This window comes from Vipera berus, assembly GCF_964194415.1.
Source record: "Vipera berus genome assembly, chromosome: 4".
Classification (NCBI taxonomy): domain Eukaryota; kingdom Metazoa; phylum Chordata; class Lepidosauria; order Squamata; family Viperidae; genus Vipera; species Vipera berus.
In genome coordinates this window covers 92,445,635-92,463,201 of record NC_138206.1, presented here as the reverse complement: position 1 = coordinate 92,463,201, position 17,567 = coordinate 92,445,635, and the positions used below count along the sequence as shown (strand labels likewise).

Below are 17,567 nucleotides of genomic sequence, written 5' to 3'. Positions count from 1 at the left end.
CAACTTATTCATATGATCAACTATCTTTAGTTAGCTCATCTCAGATGATCCAAGAAAGTGGCATGCTTCAGGTCCTTTATGAAACAGTGCCTCCTGGCAAGACCTGGAATGTGTGTCTTCTTTGTTACAGTGCTTGTCCTGTAGAATAGAATTTTACCCATGGTTTTGATGGCTCTAACCCTGCTGATCTTCCATAAACTTAGTTAATCCCCTTGGCATTGGGCCAGAGCATGGAATAAGATCATCCAGAACTGAAAAAATGGTATAGCTGTTGTTGGCCTCATATATTTTGTTTTGGATCTTTGTTGTGGTTTGGTTTCTGGTTCTTTTGTTTATTGTGCTTCTAACCATTTATAAGCCACTCAAAGTCACTTTTGTAAGTTGGGCAACTGTGCAAATCAAATAGAGATACATACATACTTTTCTGCACACCTTGCCAACTGTAGAAGATGCAGCAATAGTATTTAAAGGACATAAATTATCAATGTACTTTCAACACATCCCTGACCTATCATCAGAGAACTAATACACATTCATATGTAACATATGAAGTGGTAGCAGATCCTAGGGTTGCCAGGACTTGGCTGGATGGCAACCCAAGAGTAGCTCTCCAGGATAAAGATTTGCCACATTCAGGGTGCTGCTGTGTTTGCTGTGTTCACCCAGCCCTGGCATACCATCTGACCAGGGCGGTTAGAGAGCTGCCATTTTTGACATGCATCCAGAAAACTGGAGGGCCACATGTGAGTGGCAATTGAAGAGTTGCTTACCCTCACTTGGAGTTTAAGTGCTCCAGCCATCACTTCCATATGATAATGCAAAAGTGGGAAGGGGAGACCGATCTTGGTACATGGAAAACTGTCACAAAAAGGACATTCACTTTTCTCTCCCCTTTGCTTCTCTTCCCATGGATGGTACGAGAAACCGGAAGGAGACAAATGGCAATGATGGCGTCTCTGGTGCCAGTTCTCTAAACAATGTGTTAGACTGGAAAGCTGACAGCAAGAGGCTTTTCACCCGTTTATCTTGACCATATTCCATCTTTTTGTTGAGACAGAATCAGTAGTGGAAATGCTGCCAGCATGTTTTTCTACTGGCATACTGTATGCTGGCCTCTGCCCTCAAGATGGTGCTTCAACACTGTTTTGCAAAATACCTCTCAGCAATGGTTTGGTTCACGATGAATGGCAGCACTACTGGTACTGACCCATGGAGGAACAAGTCAATGTAGCTCTGTTTTTTCTGGCTGAGAACTATTGTATTTGACCAGTGGTAGCCATGTATTCATTTGGTGGCCTAGATTAGAGACCCTTTTATAAAATTGGAATTATATTGGTATAATAAACAAAGCTGCTGTAAAAGTGTCATTAGCTGCTTCTGCACTAATTAAATTGGGATTCTAATAAAATTAAATGGCCAAATGGTACCTTTATTCTTGTATTTTATTAAGGGCTGGAAAGAGAACTACCGTATTCAGAAAGCCATTTGAGGATGGACATCTGTTTATTGGTTGCCTATTTAATTATATATTGTATCTTGCTTAATTTGAATTAATTTGTTATAGAATTTAGATAGTTTCATGGCTTTGGTTTTTGTATTGATCATTCTTAATTATGTTTGTGAAAATAATTGCACATCAGCATGAGTCCTTGTTAGATATAGTAATATAGAAAAAGAGAGAATAATAAATATCAAAATGGCTATTTTACTACTACATGTGCAACATCCACTGTGCTTGTTAACAAACATTTTACATTTCTAATAAATATTTTTAAGTATGGCAAAGCAATTGAACTATCAAAATACAAAAGCAGAAAATAGATTTGTGTCTATTTTCCATCTTTCTAGAAAGGTAGCATGGTTAGTTTCCAGATAGCATGGTTAGTTTCCAATTTATCCTTTGTGAAATGCCTTTTTCCTGTCAACTGGTAGATAACAATAAAATATCAACATCGTATTCCGTTATCTATATAACTTTATTTTAAAGGTTATCAAGTGATGCTTTCTATACTAGAAAAACAGGATATTTCCTATTTAGAATAAAAACAAAGACACTGAATAGCTGTTGCCTGTAAATACAATTGAAGAAATCAAGGTTAAGGTGTATCCTGACAAGTGGTGTCATGTTATATATTGAGAGAAATATGACCTGGCTAATTTGGAACTACTGTATCTAAAAATGGTTGCAGAGCTGGCTGATAAGGCTTGCAGATAAAACCTTTATGCTCAGAGGTCAAAAAGCAAGAGACATGTGACTCATATTTAATCATTGACTATATTCAGAAGTATGCTAGTCATTCTTTGCTTTCATAGGCTGACATCTTGCCATTATCTTTAGGGTGTTAGCTCTATCTCACTTCATTGGCTAACGAGTGACTAGATAAGAAATACTCAAGATTCTCATCAACAGATCAGTGGCAGCTAATTTTAGAACAGCAGTCGGATAAGAAAGGAATTTAAATGAATTTCATTGACTTTGACATATCTGATTCTACAATACACATAAAAAATAAGAAAGCAATACAGGTTAGGAAATGCTTTTGTCTTTGACAAAGATACCTATATCTGTCCCCCTGAACGTGCATCATAAACTGGGTACAAAATACAACTGCATGAATGTTATATCATTTGTTATTGATGCAGGAGACTGATTTTTACTACACCAAAGAGCTGCAGAACTGGCATTTGAGATTAGTTTTATTTCTGTATTTGTGGAAATTCACTCAGTGTATCATGCAATCTTAATGTATTCTTTTAACCAAATTTATACAACCAAAATAAGCTAATGTGCAACCTTGCTAATTGGAATTCAGCTTGATGCACAAATTAAATAAAGCTAATTTTGAGTTTTAAATAATTTTTTACTAGGAATAATTTATTCCTAGTATTATTCATATAATCCTTTTAGACAGACAAGTATGATATTTAAATATTGCAGATAAACAGATACATATCGTGCCTCTCCAAAGGTGACTTTATGAGTTTATGGTTGAGGTGGCATTTGAGTCATAGACTTCCTTCTTTATTTACACTCTTTTTCACCTTATTTAAATTTAGGGCAAATGCATGGCCTATTAAGCATCATTCACTAAAGGTAGTATTAGCTGACTGCTCAACTAGTAAACATGATTATTACAGCTCTTCTCCAGTTCTCTTCCTACCCTCTCATCTGCGTCCAGATAACAGTGGTTTTTCCTCTTACCTGTGATGAGAGCTTCAGCTGTTGCCATGTGCATCAGAGTATTGTCACTTACTGGCCATTTGTCAGAGGACAAGACCAGGTTCCCGAGTCCTCCAATTTCTTTCAATTCCTCTTGGATCTTTGCACCTAAAGCATTGTTTTCCTTAATAAAATTTCGATAGCCCAAAGCATCCCCTACCCCTGCTAGTAACAAAGCAGCCTTAAATTTCTCCATTGTTAAATGATGAGCTTTTTCAGTTCTCTTTGGTCTCAAACAGGCACTTGATGTTTCTTTGTTCCTTTGCCTTCTAGCTTAGATTAAGCAACACTTTATATTGGAGCCACTGTGTCATTGCAAAGAACTGTCCGTATAAGGGAAGCCTGGCCTTTCCTGGCATGCATAGCCCGCTGCTTCTCTGATAGCCAATGGTCAAGATAAAACTGTTAAGTCCAAATATTTTCCCATTTATTTTTAAGCTGCAAGCTTAGAAAGTGTACAGAGCACAAATAAGTATAGTTGCACAACTCAGAAGCCCTAGGACAAAACAAGCCAAGAAATATTTGGTCTCCCCAGTTTATGTAACTCTATCCCTTGAGAAACACATGTTGAATTAAGAGACTTATTTTTAAAGCTGTTCAAATTGGTACTTTTCTCCAATTTTGGAATCACTGCCTTATGGTGTTTCCTTAAAGAACACAGAAATACGTTGATTTTATGGACATTACATTCAGAAGATCAAAACATTATTGAGAAAGTAATTCAAAATCTGTACTGAAACAAATCTCTTCTCTAATCCCTACATTTAACTGAAGCAGCCATAGACTTGTCTGCATATCAAATGCTGTCTTATTGCAAATCTATACTATGATATACATAAACAATTGGAACTGATTTTCCTGCTCAGCATTGTGCATTAGAATCAGTTTGCTGTGCATGTACATAGATGAATTATTCTGCACTTCTCAGAAGAGATTTCACTGATATTTTTTATTCCCATCTTCTTGTCTTTTTTCCTTGTAAAACCTGACAGGATGTTTGTGTGAATGACAAAAGTAACTAGGTAAGTTTTATATTACCTCACAATGAAAAGATAGAAGTTGTAATTATTAATTTAAAATTGATAGGTTTAAATGTAAATTGTAAACTGACACAGCTTTGCAGATGTGCAAGGATATTTACAAAGTAGTTTACAAAATAATAAAAATTATTATGTAGCAGTATGAGGTTTAGCATTCTTGAATGATTTCCTATTACAATAATGGAAACTTTATTTTAGAAAGAAAACTATTTTATTATTAACAATGCCTGGGAAGATGTAGCGTCCAAATACAAGTTTACTATTTTTTCAGTAAATATGTTTCAATTTCTTTCAGTAATAAAGCTGGAAAAAAGATAAAGCATTTTAACTGTTGCAAAATAGTGCTAATTTTTATTTCAAGTCATATCTCTTTGGCAGAGAATTTAAAAGGGTTGGGCAGTGCCTTTCAAAAAGGTACTTTTTACAATAAGCTGTGCCTAAGGAAGTAGCTGGACATCCATATGCCTGGAAACAGCCGTGACAGCCTTGAAAAAGATATGATTGCTTTAACAACCTCTCGTAGATTGTGAAGCATCTCCTTAAGACTTGGAATTTAGTTTTCAAAAGAAAAATTGCACTGATGCTTATTATGGTCAGCCCCATCATCCTGTATTGGCATTTCCATTGTTACAATCCCTGCACTACAAAGTTACAAAGCTATTATGCAATTACTGGGTAAATCCTGTAGCACTACAGAAGAACCATGCTGGATTTGCCCTAAAAAGCTGGACAAATTCCAAATGACCTGGCTTATGTTGGTCCAGTTTTTCTCTTTAAACCTGTATCAAACTGAAATTTTGATCTGTTTCATGGGATTTTTGTGAAGAACAGATAAGACAACATATTATATTTGATACTAATGATCTTGAAGATACCATCTTCCAATTTGAATTGACTTTGATTTAAACACATGTACTGATTGAAGAGTATAAAATCATATAAAGTGTAAATGAACATATTCCATTAGTAAAAAGTGAATGCACAACTTTGTTTCAAATAAAACACAGTTCCAACAAACCTCATAATATTTAGGTCAGCAGTTGAATTCACATCAGTTTTGCAAGCTGTGTGTGAGGACCATCAGTAACCACCTTTGCTCAATCTTGGTTTTTCATTTCCTATAAGCATAGAAACCTCTCAATGTTTCAATGATAGGTAGAAATATTTATCTTCACTTTAGCTACTGTTACATTTTATAATATTGCTCATTGTAGGAAAGTTTACATTTCTTAAAACTCCCAATATGAATAGTTTGATATTGTTATAATAGGAATGCAATAGTAAATAAATTAACTCCAATAAAAAAATGGTAATGTCTGGAATACGTGATTGTTTCCTTAACTCTTGAATTAAAAGAATAAACTGTAAAGATGACTATTAGAAAACATTAAAACTAATTTTAAGCATGATTAACATCACGTTTAATGAGTTTCAAAGCCAAACCTTTGCAAAGCTTTCTTTTAAAAGAAATTCATTTGAAGAAGTTCAGTGAGGGATACTGTTGTATTTGAGGATGCAACAAAGTAGTACAGTAGTCTTTAGTATTGCTATATTTGACTGAGAGCAACAAAATGAAAAATAACAACTGAGATACTGGCATCTAGTGGTGGAATGAGAGATAATCCATTTCTCACATTTCTATAGCTAATGTTTCCAACACCCGAAATAAAAATTAAAGTGATTGCTTTTAAGTTGTAGTTTATGCTGTACCATGCTGAAGTTTTTTAATTCATGCAGAATTCCACTTTGAATTTAGCATACATGTTCTGTGTCTGTTTTCACAATTACCAGTTACACAATGAAGAGCAGAGTTAAGTTTAACAATCATGTGGAAGACAGAATTTTAAAAAGATGCAGGATCCAAAAATATGTCTATTTTTATCACCTATGCTATACAGGAGGCACAACAGCCATTTTTTACATTTGCCATTCCTTTTATTATTTTATTTGAAGCCAGACAAAAAGAAAGCAATATGGTTAGTGCTAGCACAGAAGCAATTCACTTTTGGTTGGGATCCTGAGTCAATAACCACTAGTAGGCAACATGCTATTTCTTTCAGACTAGTCCTTTAGAAGTTGCTTACCATCCTGAGAACTTTAATACAAACCACAAAACAAGATACTCTTTTGCACAATTATTTCTGCCTGATATTTTTAAGTAGCTTCAATTTTGGTTGAAAATTAAGCAGTGATAGCAGCAGAATTTAATTTGAGCTAAAATGTGCCTGCACTTCACTTGGTATATTTAAAATAATCAAGGCTTCTTTATTATTAAATACATGCCAAGGTTACTGGTGCTTAAAGCCACGTTGCTGCAGTCACCCTTTTAACGGAGCTGTCTATGGTCAATTTTGGATATAACAATATTATAATCCAGGCTGCATCCCAAAATAATCATCTTGTCTATTATTTGGGAAAGCTGTCTAAACAGTAGGGCATATTTTTCCAAGGAAGTGCTACCCGAGCTACAGGTAGGAGTAAGAGGCATTCCTTAATCCTTCTTACAACTCTCTTACTTCCTGAGTAAGAAGGAGAGGGAAGGAATGAAAGTGCTCAGGACGCAGGCAGGAAAGTTGCTAGGAAGAGGGCCTCAGTAGGCAGTGACTGAGAAAGGGCAGGTAGCCGTGGGCCACTGTGATATGCAATGGGACAGCAAATGGCAAAGCAGGGGACTCTGGCTTGTGGCCCCAACAACGCTTCCTTGCGGAGAGCAGTTATAGAAGCAGGACTGATAAAAACTTCCTTAAGTCTGGCAACGAGAATGATGTCCCTTGGAGTTGTCATCAAAAGCTGGTTCCTGAAAAAAGTCTTTTTTTCCCCTCACTGTAATTAACCTCCAGGAAGGGAACAAAAAGAGAGATAGAAGCATCTGGGTGTATGGAAATTGCTTTCCACAAACAAACCATTAAATTGTGTGAATGAGGAGTACAAACTTCATTTGGCAATGGAATGAGGAAAACATTTTTTAAGAAAATTGAGGTTGTAATAAAAATTTATAAACACAGAATCCTGCATCAGGAAAATAACTCAATAAATATTGCATTGTATTCTCTCAACATATTTTAGATATATAGAAAAATACCACATACCACATATTTGATTTAGAGATTTAATTTATATATCACAAATACTGCTTTTAATATAAGTACAATATAATACAGTTGTATTTATGTAACTGCTGGTGTTCACCCTGTATTATGAACTGAATGGCATGCTGTGCTGTTAAAATTTTACTAAAATGGCCTCTAGTTAAACTTTTCCAAAGTATAAAATCATGCAAAATCTACATCCTATATAATACAACCAGTACAGTAATTGAAGCCAGTATGCTACGGATAGCCTGGGCTATCTTTTGAATTTCTTCTTGCAGTGTCCATGAGTCAGCCATCATTTTCTTGCAGCAGAAGTAGCGATTTCTGTTTTGTCAGTGGCATCCCACCTCAACTTTTGAAATCGGAGACAGTGTGTGCACAGTTATTGGCCAAAAGTCTTCATTACCCGATGCAGTTCAGACTGCAAAATTAGTCTACTGAGAAGTCATGGTTAGGAAGCTTTACGTTTTCCTCCTGTGACTACTGGTCTTGCATATTCCACAAAATCATCTATTAGGACTGGCCATGCTCCTAAAGACGAATTAAACAATTTTTATTTTTATTTACAGCAATCTAATCTTATAGTAATCTGTACCACTTGGAGAAGTTGATGATATGTCTTAACCTAAAGTCAATTACTGCCCCATTTCTATTCTTCTCAAAGCAGGCAATTCCAGTCAACAGGAGTAGGAAAGAGAATGGCTAAGGGCTCAGTCCTCTTCTTCACATTATTTAGCAACTACATAAAAGTGCTAGAAGGCATTTGTTGGTTGTGGACACATACCATCAAAATACTAATGAACACAAGTATACATCTCTCAGCTGGATTACACAAGAGATGCAGTGGATGTCCTGTCCTGATACTGGTCAAAAAAGGATCAAGCTGAATCCCAGTAAGGTAGAATCATTATTCAAAAATTATAAACCTTTTTAAAAGCTCCAACTTTGGTTCTGGATGAGGTCGCTCTCCCTTTGAAAGACCAGGCCTGTGATCTAAAGGTTCTTTTGGACTTGTAATTTTTCTGTCACATTGCCTGCCTTTTGGAATACCATACCCACCAAGATTAAATTGATCTAAATCCTGTAGACTTTCCAAAAAGCCTGACAGACTTTGATGTGTTCCCACGCATGGGGGAATCAAAAAATTACCTGGAGCCCCTGAGGTATTCTTATTTTATTAGATTTGTTTTTATCTTAATAGTCATTATGATTTTTTTTAGTTTGTATGGTATTTTTATTTATTGCTAACTCCCCAGAGTCATTATGGCAAGACGGGCAGCCCTATAAATCTAAATCTAAATCTATAAAATTAAAGCATTTTCTTCATGGGAAAATATAACAATAATCTGAAGAAAGACTTTTAACACCTAATTTAAATACAGTGTACATTAGCTACATTTTAGAATGACAATTCTTTGCAGTACATACATACAATGAATAAGAAAATAAAATTTATAAAAATTATAAAAAAATAAAAATTAACTCATATTCATAGGAAGTCACTAAAATAATAGAAACCAAATTAATCCCACTGATTATGTGAGAGCTAGCAACCTATGACCCACAGGCAAGATGTGACCTACCATTCATAATTATCTGGCCCATTGTCCCAAAAACAAATATATTTACCTGACCTGAAACAGAGAAGGAGGGAGTGTTTGCCACCTGCTTCGACAGCCATTATGGTGACACCTTCACCACTCACCTCAGCACAGGAGGAACAGTGAAAATAGCATGGCTTCTGGCTCCAAGAAGATTGCCAACCCGCTTAATAGCTACATTCCAAATATTGCTAATCTGGTATCTAATTAAAAGTAGAATTTTTAAAGACAATATTTCAAAATAATATTTAACTCTGAATATCTACATCACTTACCTTCTTCATCATAGTTTGACATATCATCTGCAATCATATTTCCAAAGTCTAAAAGAAGGTTCCAAGTATCCTTAGGGATTGATCTTTTATGATGCTCCTATGTAAGAAAACAAATCTAGTATGAATTCAATTTAGATTTACAGATTTAGTAAAATCTTTATTGAGAAGATACTGACCAGAATCATTAGAGGAGCCTAAAATAAATCAAGATGCAGTAATTTTTACAAATTACAGTAAAATTACTGTAAAACTTCAACTTTATTGACCCCAATCAAAATAATTTTGTAATAGACAAAATCCATTATTTTGAATAACCTGCGGCCGGCGTCAACTTCCCTCCGCCCAGTACGCTCCCACAGAGAGGGCCTCCTCAGGGTGCCACCGGTCAAAGAATGCCGACTGGTGGCCCCCAGGGGGAGGGTGTTCTCTGTGGGCGCACCGGATTTATGGAACCATCTTCCGGTCGAGCTCCGGATGGCGTCTGATCTCCGCTCCTTCCGGCGTGATCTTAAAACCCACCTTTTTGAACAAGCCGGCCTGACCTGATGGGATGGAGTTGGGTTTAATAAATTGGCCTTAACTTTAAATCTGTACTAATTTATTACGGGCATCACTGTTTAATTACTTTTTAATAATTTTTAATTTTTGTATCTTGTTTTTATTATGTATTGCCCTGTTCACCGCCCTGAGTCCTTCGGGAGAAGGGCGGTATACAAATTAAATAAATAAATAAATAAATAAATTGACCCAGAAATAATGGACAAAATATGTAGCTTTCAAAGCAGCTTGCACAACTGATGCAAACATCTTAATTATGTAATTATGCAGATGATACATTGGTGAATTGCCCCCAATTTGCTATCAATAAGCTCTAATGCACAAACCTTCTTCCCATATGATCTGTTACACAAATTTATTATATTCCTATTCAGAATTTGCACAAACACACTTGGAATAATCCTTCGGGGTACTTACCAATAAAAATTTATTCCAAAGATCTAAAAACTTAAATCTTCCTGATAACACTAAATTCCAATATGCAATTGCCATTTCTAGATCTGAAAGACATAAATGTAATTTATAATCCACATTAGTTATTATTAGAGTTTCCAACATCCCCACCTAGGCAGAAAAGTATGAAAGAAAATATGTGGTTTTATGTTATACATGGCAAGAAAATTCAGTACAGGTAATCCTTGACTTACTTCCACAATTGAGCACAAAATTTATGATGCTAAGAAAGACAGTTAAGTGAATTTTGCCCTATTTTATAACCTTTCTTGCCACACTGTTAAGTGAATCACTGAAGTTGTTAAGTTAATAACACATGAAATGAATCTGGCTTCCCTATTGATTTTCCTTGTCAGAAGGTCGCAAAACATGATCACATGATCCCATGGTACTGAAATCATCATAAATATGAACCAGTTGCCATCTAAAGTTTGATCACGTGACTATGGGGATGCTGCAACGGTTGTAAGTGTAAAAAACTGTCATAATTCATATTTTTAGTGTCATGTAACTTTAAACAGTCACTAAGCAAATGGTTGTAAGTCAAGGACTACCTGTATTTCTATAGATTTTAAGTTACATTTTTAAAAAACAGAGTTTGTGCCAGTACAAATTCTAAGCCATTTCAAGGTTTAAAAATAAATACGTATAAGGCCTGTAAATATGGAATGGGTCTAATGAGGTCTCAATCTTCCTTGTTATGCTATGACACTATAGCTCAAACAACATTTCACCTTATCCATACAAATTTACAACCCTTTTACTACAGTCTTTTACTACGAGCTCCCAAGTTGTAATGTTGAATGTGACAGAAAAGGAAATTATTAAATAATGGAGAATAACCATATTTATTTCAACTACCACAGAATAGTTTTTCTCTTGTTTTCAGAATGTACCCCAACTATTCTACTAAAAACTGCCAAAGTTTCTCTTTTTGTTTCAAATGATACCTATATTGAAAAAGGATGCCAACCTTGATCAATGGCAGAAGGGTATTAATAAATTTATTTGGGCGGGGGGAAAACCAAGAGTTAAATTTAAGATTTTACAAGATGCTAGGGAAAGAGGGGGACTCAAGGCGCCGAATTTGAAATTGTATTATGATGCGGTTGCCTTGACGTGGGTTAGTGATTGGCTTAATTTAACTAATAAGACAATACTTCATCTTGAGGGATGGGATTTGGTATATGGATGGCATGCATATTTGCTTTACGATAAGAAGGTGGACAGGGCTTTTAAATCCCATATTCTTAGAAGTGCTTTATTGCGTGTCTGGAAAAAGTATTATTATAAGTTAAATTATAAAATACCGATTTGGGGAATTCCTGGACACGCGATAGAGGGCGTATCTATGGGAGTGAGTTTGGATATGGTTTCTTATAAGGAACTACTTAGATTGCAAGGGAATGATTGGCAACTTAAATCATTAGATGAGTTAAGACAAGAAAACATAAGTTACTCTTGGTTTCAATATACCCAATTGAAAGCTAGGTGGAAGTTAGACCAAAAGGTTGGCATCACAATTACAGATTAAAATTTAGTAAAACATAGTAGAGATTTAAATTGTGCACATATAAAGAGGATATATAATGCTTTAATTGAATTGGATTCGGAAACGGAATTAGTTAAAGATTGTATGATAAAGTGGGCACAAAATATTCAGGAACCAATTTCGTTGGACACTTGGGAGATAATTTGGGTCAGGAATGTTAAATTTACTCAGGCTCAAAACTTAAGAGAAAATTTTTATAAAATGTTTTATAGATGGCATCTGGATCCCAAGAAGTTGTCTAACATGTATCCTAATTTACAGTCTAAATGTTGGAGATGTGGTAGTTTAGAAGCCACCTATTTTCATATGTGGTGGACTTGTAGAAATATAAAAGCTTTTTGGATTAAAATTTGGTGGAACATTCAAAAGATTTTTAAGAGAAAGATAAAGTTTTCTCCGCAATTGTTTTTATTGGGTATTGTTGTAGATTGTGATGTTAAAGAAACTAATTTGATGTTGAATATGATAACAGCAGCACGGTTACTGGTGGGACAATATTGGAAGAAGGATAGTTTGCCTACTATAGAAGAATGGGTGCTTAAAGTTTCGAATCTTGCAGAAATGTCTAAGATTTCTGCTTACTTGAAAGATCATTCACAGGAAAGATATATTTCAGTTTGGAGGAGATGGATAGATTATATTCAGAACAAATATGGGACTAAAAAGTTCCATTTAGCTTATGAGTAGATTTTAGTGGGATATTGTTATTGGTACTTTGTTTGTAGTTATGTTAAAGGGGAGTTAAAGCACATTATGAATTTGGTTAATTGTATATTATGCATAATTTTTATTTAGAATATGATTATTGTAACTATAATCCTGTATTTAGCTCTGGGAAGTGGGGGGGGGAAAGTGGGGGGGTTTGGGGTGGGGGGGATTTGGGGATATATTGTAAAATTTTGTTTTTGTAAAACTCTTTAATAAAAAAAAATAAAAAATAAAAAAAATAAAAACTTTTTTACATAATAGTCCAATGCATGTTTACTTAGAAGAATGTGAGTAAAAGACTACACAGCATTCTAGTCTTATACTGAAATTTATCAGAAGCATTTCTCAGAGGTTACCATTGATACAAGTGCACTGCTCATTATTTTGAGCTATCTCTACTGTACACAAACTGAAATCTGGGGAGAGATTACCAAAACAATGCATATTTTTACAAATGTACATACTAATCTTTATTTATTCTGCATGTACTTTCATGAATTAACCAGATCATTCTTTATTATTCCTAAGATTAAAATAATTTTATGGAAACAGAATTTGGATTTGTCACTATAAATGAGACAAATATTTTCATACTCTTACTTATGCTAATATTTTCCCTAGATGCATACACTGCAGTGCTTACTTGAAAATGTATTTTTAATTTCTATTAATGATTTTTAAATACAATAGAAAAACAATTACAAATTAAACTCACAAAAAGAATAAAAAGTGAATAAAAAAGAAAAACAGAAAAAAGGAAAGAAGTAAAAAGAAATATAAAAAGAAATATGTAAAAAGAAGTGACTTCCAATCTTCATCACAAGGAAAAACAAATTTGATAACTCATCACCTCCCTATAAATTTACAAATATGTATTTCTTCTTCCCATAATCTATCGCTTCTATATGCAAAACCATAATTCATCAACTTTGCAGTTCTGGAGTCAGCAAAAAGTCCATTACAGTTAACCAGAGCTTTATAAAAATAAGCCAGAGCTTTATTTTAACCTTGATCAAACAAACCAGCTTAATATTCCTTTCTTTTACTTGTAACAATCTTGAACTTGATTCATTCAAATGTTATGTCTTTTTTCCTATCCCAAAGACTTCTTTGAGGCTTTCACAGATCTGTTTTGTAAATCCAGGGGAAAGTCATTATCCAGGTCATTGTCTTGGTTTGTTTTTTGTATTTCCTGTTTGATTTTTCAAAGCCTTAACTAGCTTCTTTTATATATCCAATAAAAAGTTATTATCGGGGTTGTTCTTTTCTCTATTTTATAATCCACACTTTTTCTGTCATTTGTATTTCCAATTTGCATCTCTTGTCTGTTTGTAATCCACACTTTTTAAATCCACTATTTCTGATTCCAGTATTACTACATCAAACATTTCTTTTCACGTGTGTCATTCCTTCGTCAACATCTTTTAGGCTAACTCAATCCTTAGAAGCAGACATTGTTACTGATATTGTTGCTACCAATTTCTGGCCCCATACTTCAAGTATCTCTAATATTTCAATTGTTATAGTATTTTGTATCTTTTTGTAAATCACTATCTTAAAGGCAAGTTTTTTCTTTTCTTGAACATTTGTCCCTTCTGGTGTCCAATTTAAATCAAAAACTCTCTTATCTTTGTTATGACTGGAAATAGTCAAAATAATTCTGGTTGTCACAAAAATCCATTTATTTCAAATTGAGTTAATTTTTCATTTGTTTAGAAATAAACTCACCAGGTGACTTTTTAGACTGAAGATATTTAAATAAGCAATTTCCACATGTGATTAGAAGTTGAGGTTAGCAAATTTAGTGTCCTTAAAGGTGCCAGCTGGTGCTTGTGAGCTTGATGATTAATTCCTTTCTTTCCTGGCATTCAGATCTATTAGAGACCACTATCTTGCATTGTCCTCACGAGGACAAGCCATCCAAATCACATTTGAGTGATCTCCAGTCTTCTTCTTATCTGGACAGGTTCCAAAGAACTGGTCTACTCACTGGTTCTTTGGTCTTTGCCGTGGTTGTTATCTTCACTGTCCACAGAGATGTGTTTAACTTGCCATGCCTCCACTGGAAGTTGACAATATATAATCCTTCATTAAAAATAAAAATAAAACTATACCTATTGAGACAGCTTTTTGCCCCCAACTCAATCAGTGGAAAGTATGCACAAAACAGAATACACATTTGAGTACTAATATCTGTGTCTCTGAATAGAAATTATATTGACAATAAGCTCCTGAATGAAAGGCAGAATATAAATAAATAAATAAATAGATAGCCCGTACCAATAAAAACAAATCAGTGGAACATCTGAAAATCTTAATAGTACATACTTGCTTGAATATTTTTTTTTAAAAAATTAAATGCATTATCAAATAACATGCCAACCAAAGACAGGACAAATTTGAGGATGTTTTGTTTTAATAAACTATAGTGTATTGTGAATAATCATGGAGCCTTGTACAGATATGCCCATCTTTTCTCCGTATTTTGATACTTTAAATATCTCAGACAAAAAATAAGTTCCATTTGCATATTTATTCCAAACTTAAGTCAAAATCATTAAAATGCTACATAAAATTTCAGATTAAAGAAACAAAAAATATCAAAATGAGCAGCCAAAGAGATATGACAACATGGGCTTAAAGCATGGCATATTAAACCATGCTGAATCAAGTCTACAGTGGAAAATGGACATAACAGGAATAACTGTTTCCTTTACATATACTGGACAGTAAATTTTTATTTTGCTTATAAATGGGGGGGAAATAGTTTTGGCAATCATCACTATGCAACTGTTTGCATAAATTTCCAAGGATCATCCAGTCCCTAAAATAGGCTGCAGGATTTGTCCTATTTATAAAAGGAATGTCCATACCATTAGTATGGTCAAAGCTTAATGGCATCTATGGTAAAATATTAGATATGTGCTGAGGTACCACACTAAGGAAATACCTTTATTGCACTATGACATTTTAACCATTTGTCTTGTAAATCTACAAATGATTGTCCTCCTTGAAGACTGTCGATGCACCATGACTATACTGTACTCATTTCATTTGATATATCATTTGTTTACAAGGTAAGCAACGGCAACTACAATATTATATATAATAAAATATGATATACTTTCCTTTAACCAATGAATTCCAAAAACTCTAAGCAACTTCTAAATTCTAGAGTAGACCTTTCCTGTAGCAATCTACAAAAGTAGTGTACCAAATAGGTTTTAATTTTAACTTAAGTAACAGTGATATTTAAGTAATTAGTGGAATAAAACAATAATGAATTTAAAAGCAATGCTCATTTGTCATGAGTGACAATTCTTCCTAATTTACCAAGTCAATCCAAGCAGCTAAAAATCCCCCAAAATAAGATTACAAAAGTGGGTTTGTATTATATATCAAATAACTAATATCATATATATCAAATAAATATTATATTGCTTTCTCAAAAATACCTAATAACAGTCTCTTCTTATCACAATTTGTTGTGACAAACAACAAATATGACAACAATACTGTAATTTGTTTTGTATATAAATGCATGTTCAGTGTAAACTTGAAATATTTGCTTCCCAGGATAGCATGTGCTATCTTTTGCATGGCATTCACAATCCGTATATGTCTCTAAAAGATAAGGCTAACATTCCTTTGGTGCATTAGATTATTTTAAGAGAGGATCTGAATTTTGAACGTTAGCTGCAATTTTTGTCATAACTACTGTTTCTAATGCCATGTTTGTACACATTAAATAGAAAGAAATTCAAAACCAGACTACCTTTATGCATGTGCAGTCCAAGTGGATTCCAACTTTGCTTGATCTGTCTATGATATATTTCTTTTATCAAATATGACCATTTATATATAATAACATATAAGCACTAGAACAGTTAGTTGCCTTAACACAGGATGCACAGTTTTAAGGTCCTGAAAAACTGAAACATTTAACACAGCCTCTGAACATTTAATATTTAAACACATTTAATTCATAAATGTGCAAAGAAAAGATAAAAATTAAACTATTCCAACCATATGGCATCATAGTAGCATACAAATCAACTAAAGTCCTCCAAGACATAATGAAAACTCCTTAATTTCACAACATATGATCAGACTTAATCATAATTTCAATTGGGAACTGTGAACAGTTAGATCAAGCCAAGTCCAAAAACGCCAAAGAGTTCCTAAGTTTGGTACACAGACAAATCAGTCATCAATAGGCACATAGAAATAAACAACATCTACATACCATTCAAAAGAAACAATAAACAAAAAGGGGGGGGAAAAACCAAAACACCTCATCAGCAATGAACACCCAGGTGAGCAGAGATTAACACGAAGATTAATACTCAATCATGAAGAAGCAAACAATACCCCAATCAAGAACTACCAAGCCAGACAAACAAGGGAACAGGTAAACAATAGCCTAGCCAAGAAACCACCAAGACCACTCCCACTAAAACTGATAGGGCAAGCTATTAGTACATAAAATAAGAGCAAATCCCATTCTCTTCTAGCACTGATAATGTTACCTAATTTGATAATGAAATGTCTGCAAGAAAACAACCAAGCTCACAGAGCACCAACGGCTATCCATTGTTGCCTTAGCCAAAGGGGCCAATGAATCAAAAACTGAAACAAATGTTTTTATATAGGAAAAGAAAGAAAAGCCACCAGAAACTGCTGAAATGTACAGACTTGTCTTTGAGATGTAGAAACTTAGATTTATATACAACATATATGCCAATATACTGAGACCAGAAAGAGAAAGAATATTGTAAAAGAAACTCCTAAAATTCCTAAATTCTAGTCGAGAGAATTGCCAAAAGCTATAAGAACTGAGATTTTAAAAACTTATTGTAAAAAATAATGGCTAATATACTGATTTGTACTTAAGAAAAACTGTAATATACTATCCCACTATCAAGATATTATTCTGTCATATTTTTAAAATAATAATGTGACATTTATTACTCAAAACATGTAAATTAAACCATTCACTTAGCCATGGATCACAATAATGTTGCCTTCCCTGGCAACCTAATATCTCGCCTACAAAAAATTACAAGTT

The 17,567-nt window shown here is 34.1% G+C and overlaps 2 protein-coding genes across 4 annotated transcripts in view; both read right to left on the bottom strand.

The window, feature by feature from the left end:
• Positions 1–3,471, bottom strand: part of ADPRHL1 (ADP-ribosylhydrolase like 1) — a 40,508-nt gene extending 37,037 nt beyond the window's left edge. The window contains exon 1 of the mRNA XM_081326757.1: positions 3,203–3,471. Within this exon, the coding sequence (XP_081182883.1) occupies positions 3,203–3,416 (214 nt within the window). The 5' untranslated portion in view covers positions 3,417–3,471. The remainder of the gene's footprint in view (positions 1–3,202) is intronic.
• Positions 3,472–5,774: 2,303 nt separating this feature from the next.
• The window catches only part of DCUN1D2 (defective in cullin neddylation 1 domain containing 2), a 32,527-nt gene continuing 20,734 nt past the window's right edge, over positions 5,775–17,567 (bottom strand). Inside the window, exons 5-7 of one of the 3 annotated variants that reach the window (XM_081327569.1) lie at positions 10,204–10,286; positions 9,229–9,325; positions 5,775–7,883 (exon numbers count right to left, since the gene is read on the bottom strand). In XM_081327569.1, coding sequence (XP_081183695.1) covers positions 7,804–7,883; positions 9,229–9,325; positions 10,204–10,286 — 260 coding nt within the window. In that variant the 3' untranslated portion in view covers positions 5,775–7,803. Of the gene's footprint in view, positions 7,884–9,228; positions 9,326–10,203; positions 10,287–14,448; positions 14,585–17,567 lie in introns of those variants that run through there. The other 2 variants (XM_081327567.1, XM_081327568.1) reach the window with 2 other exon arrangements.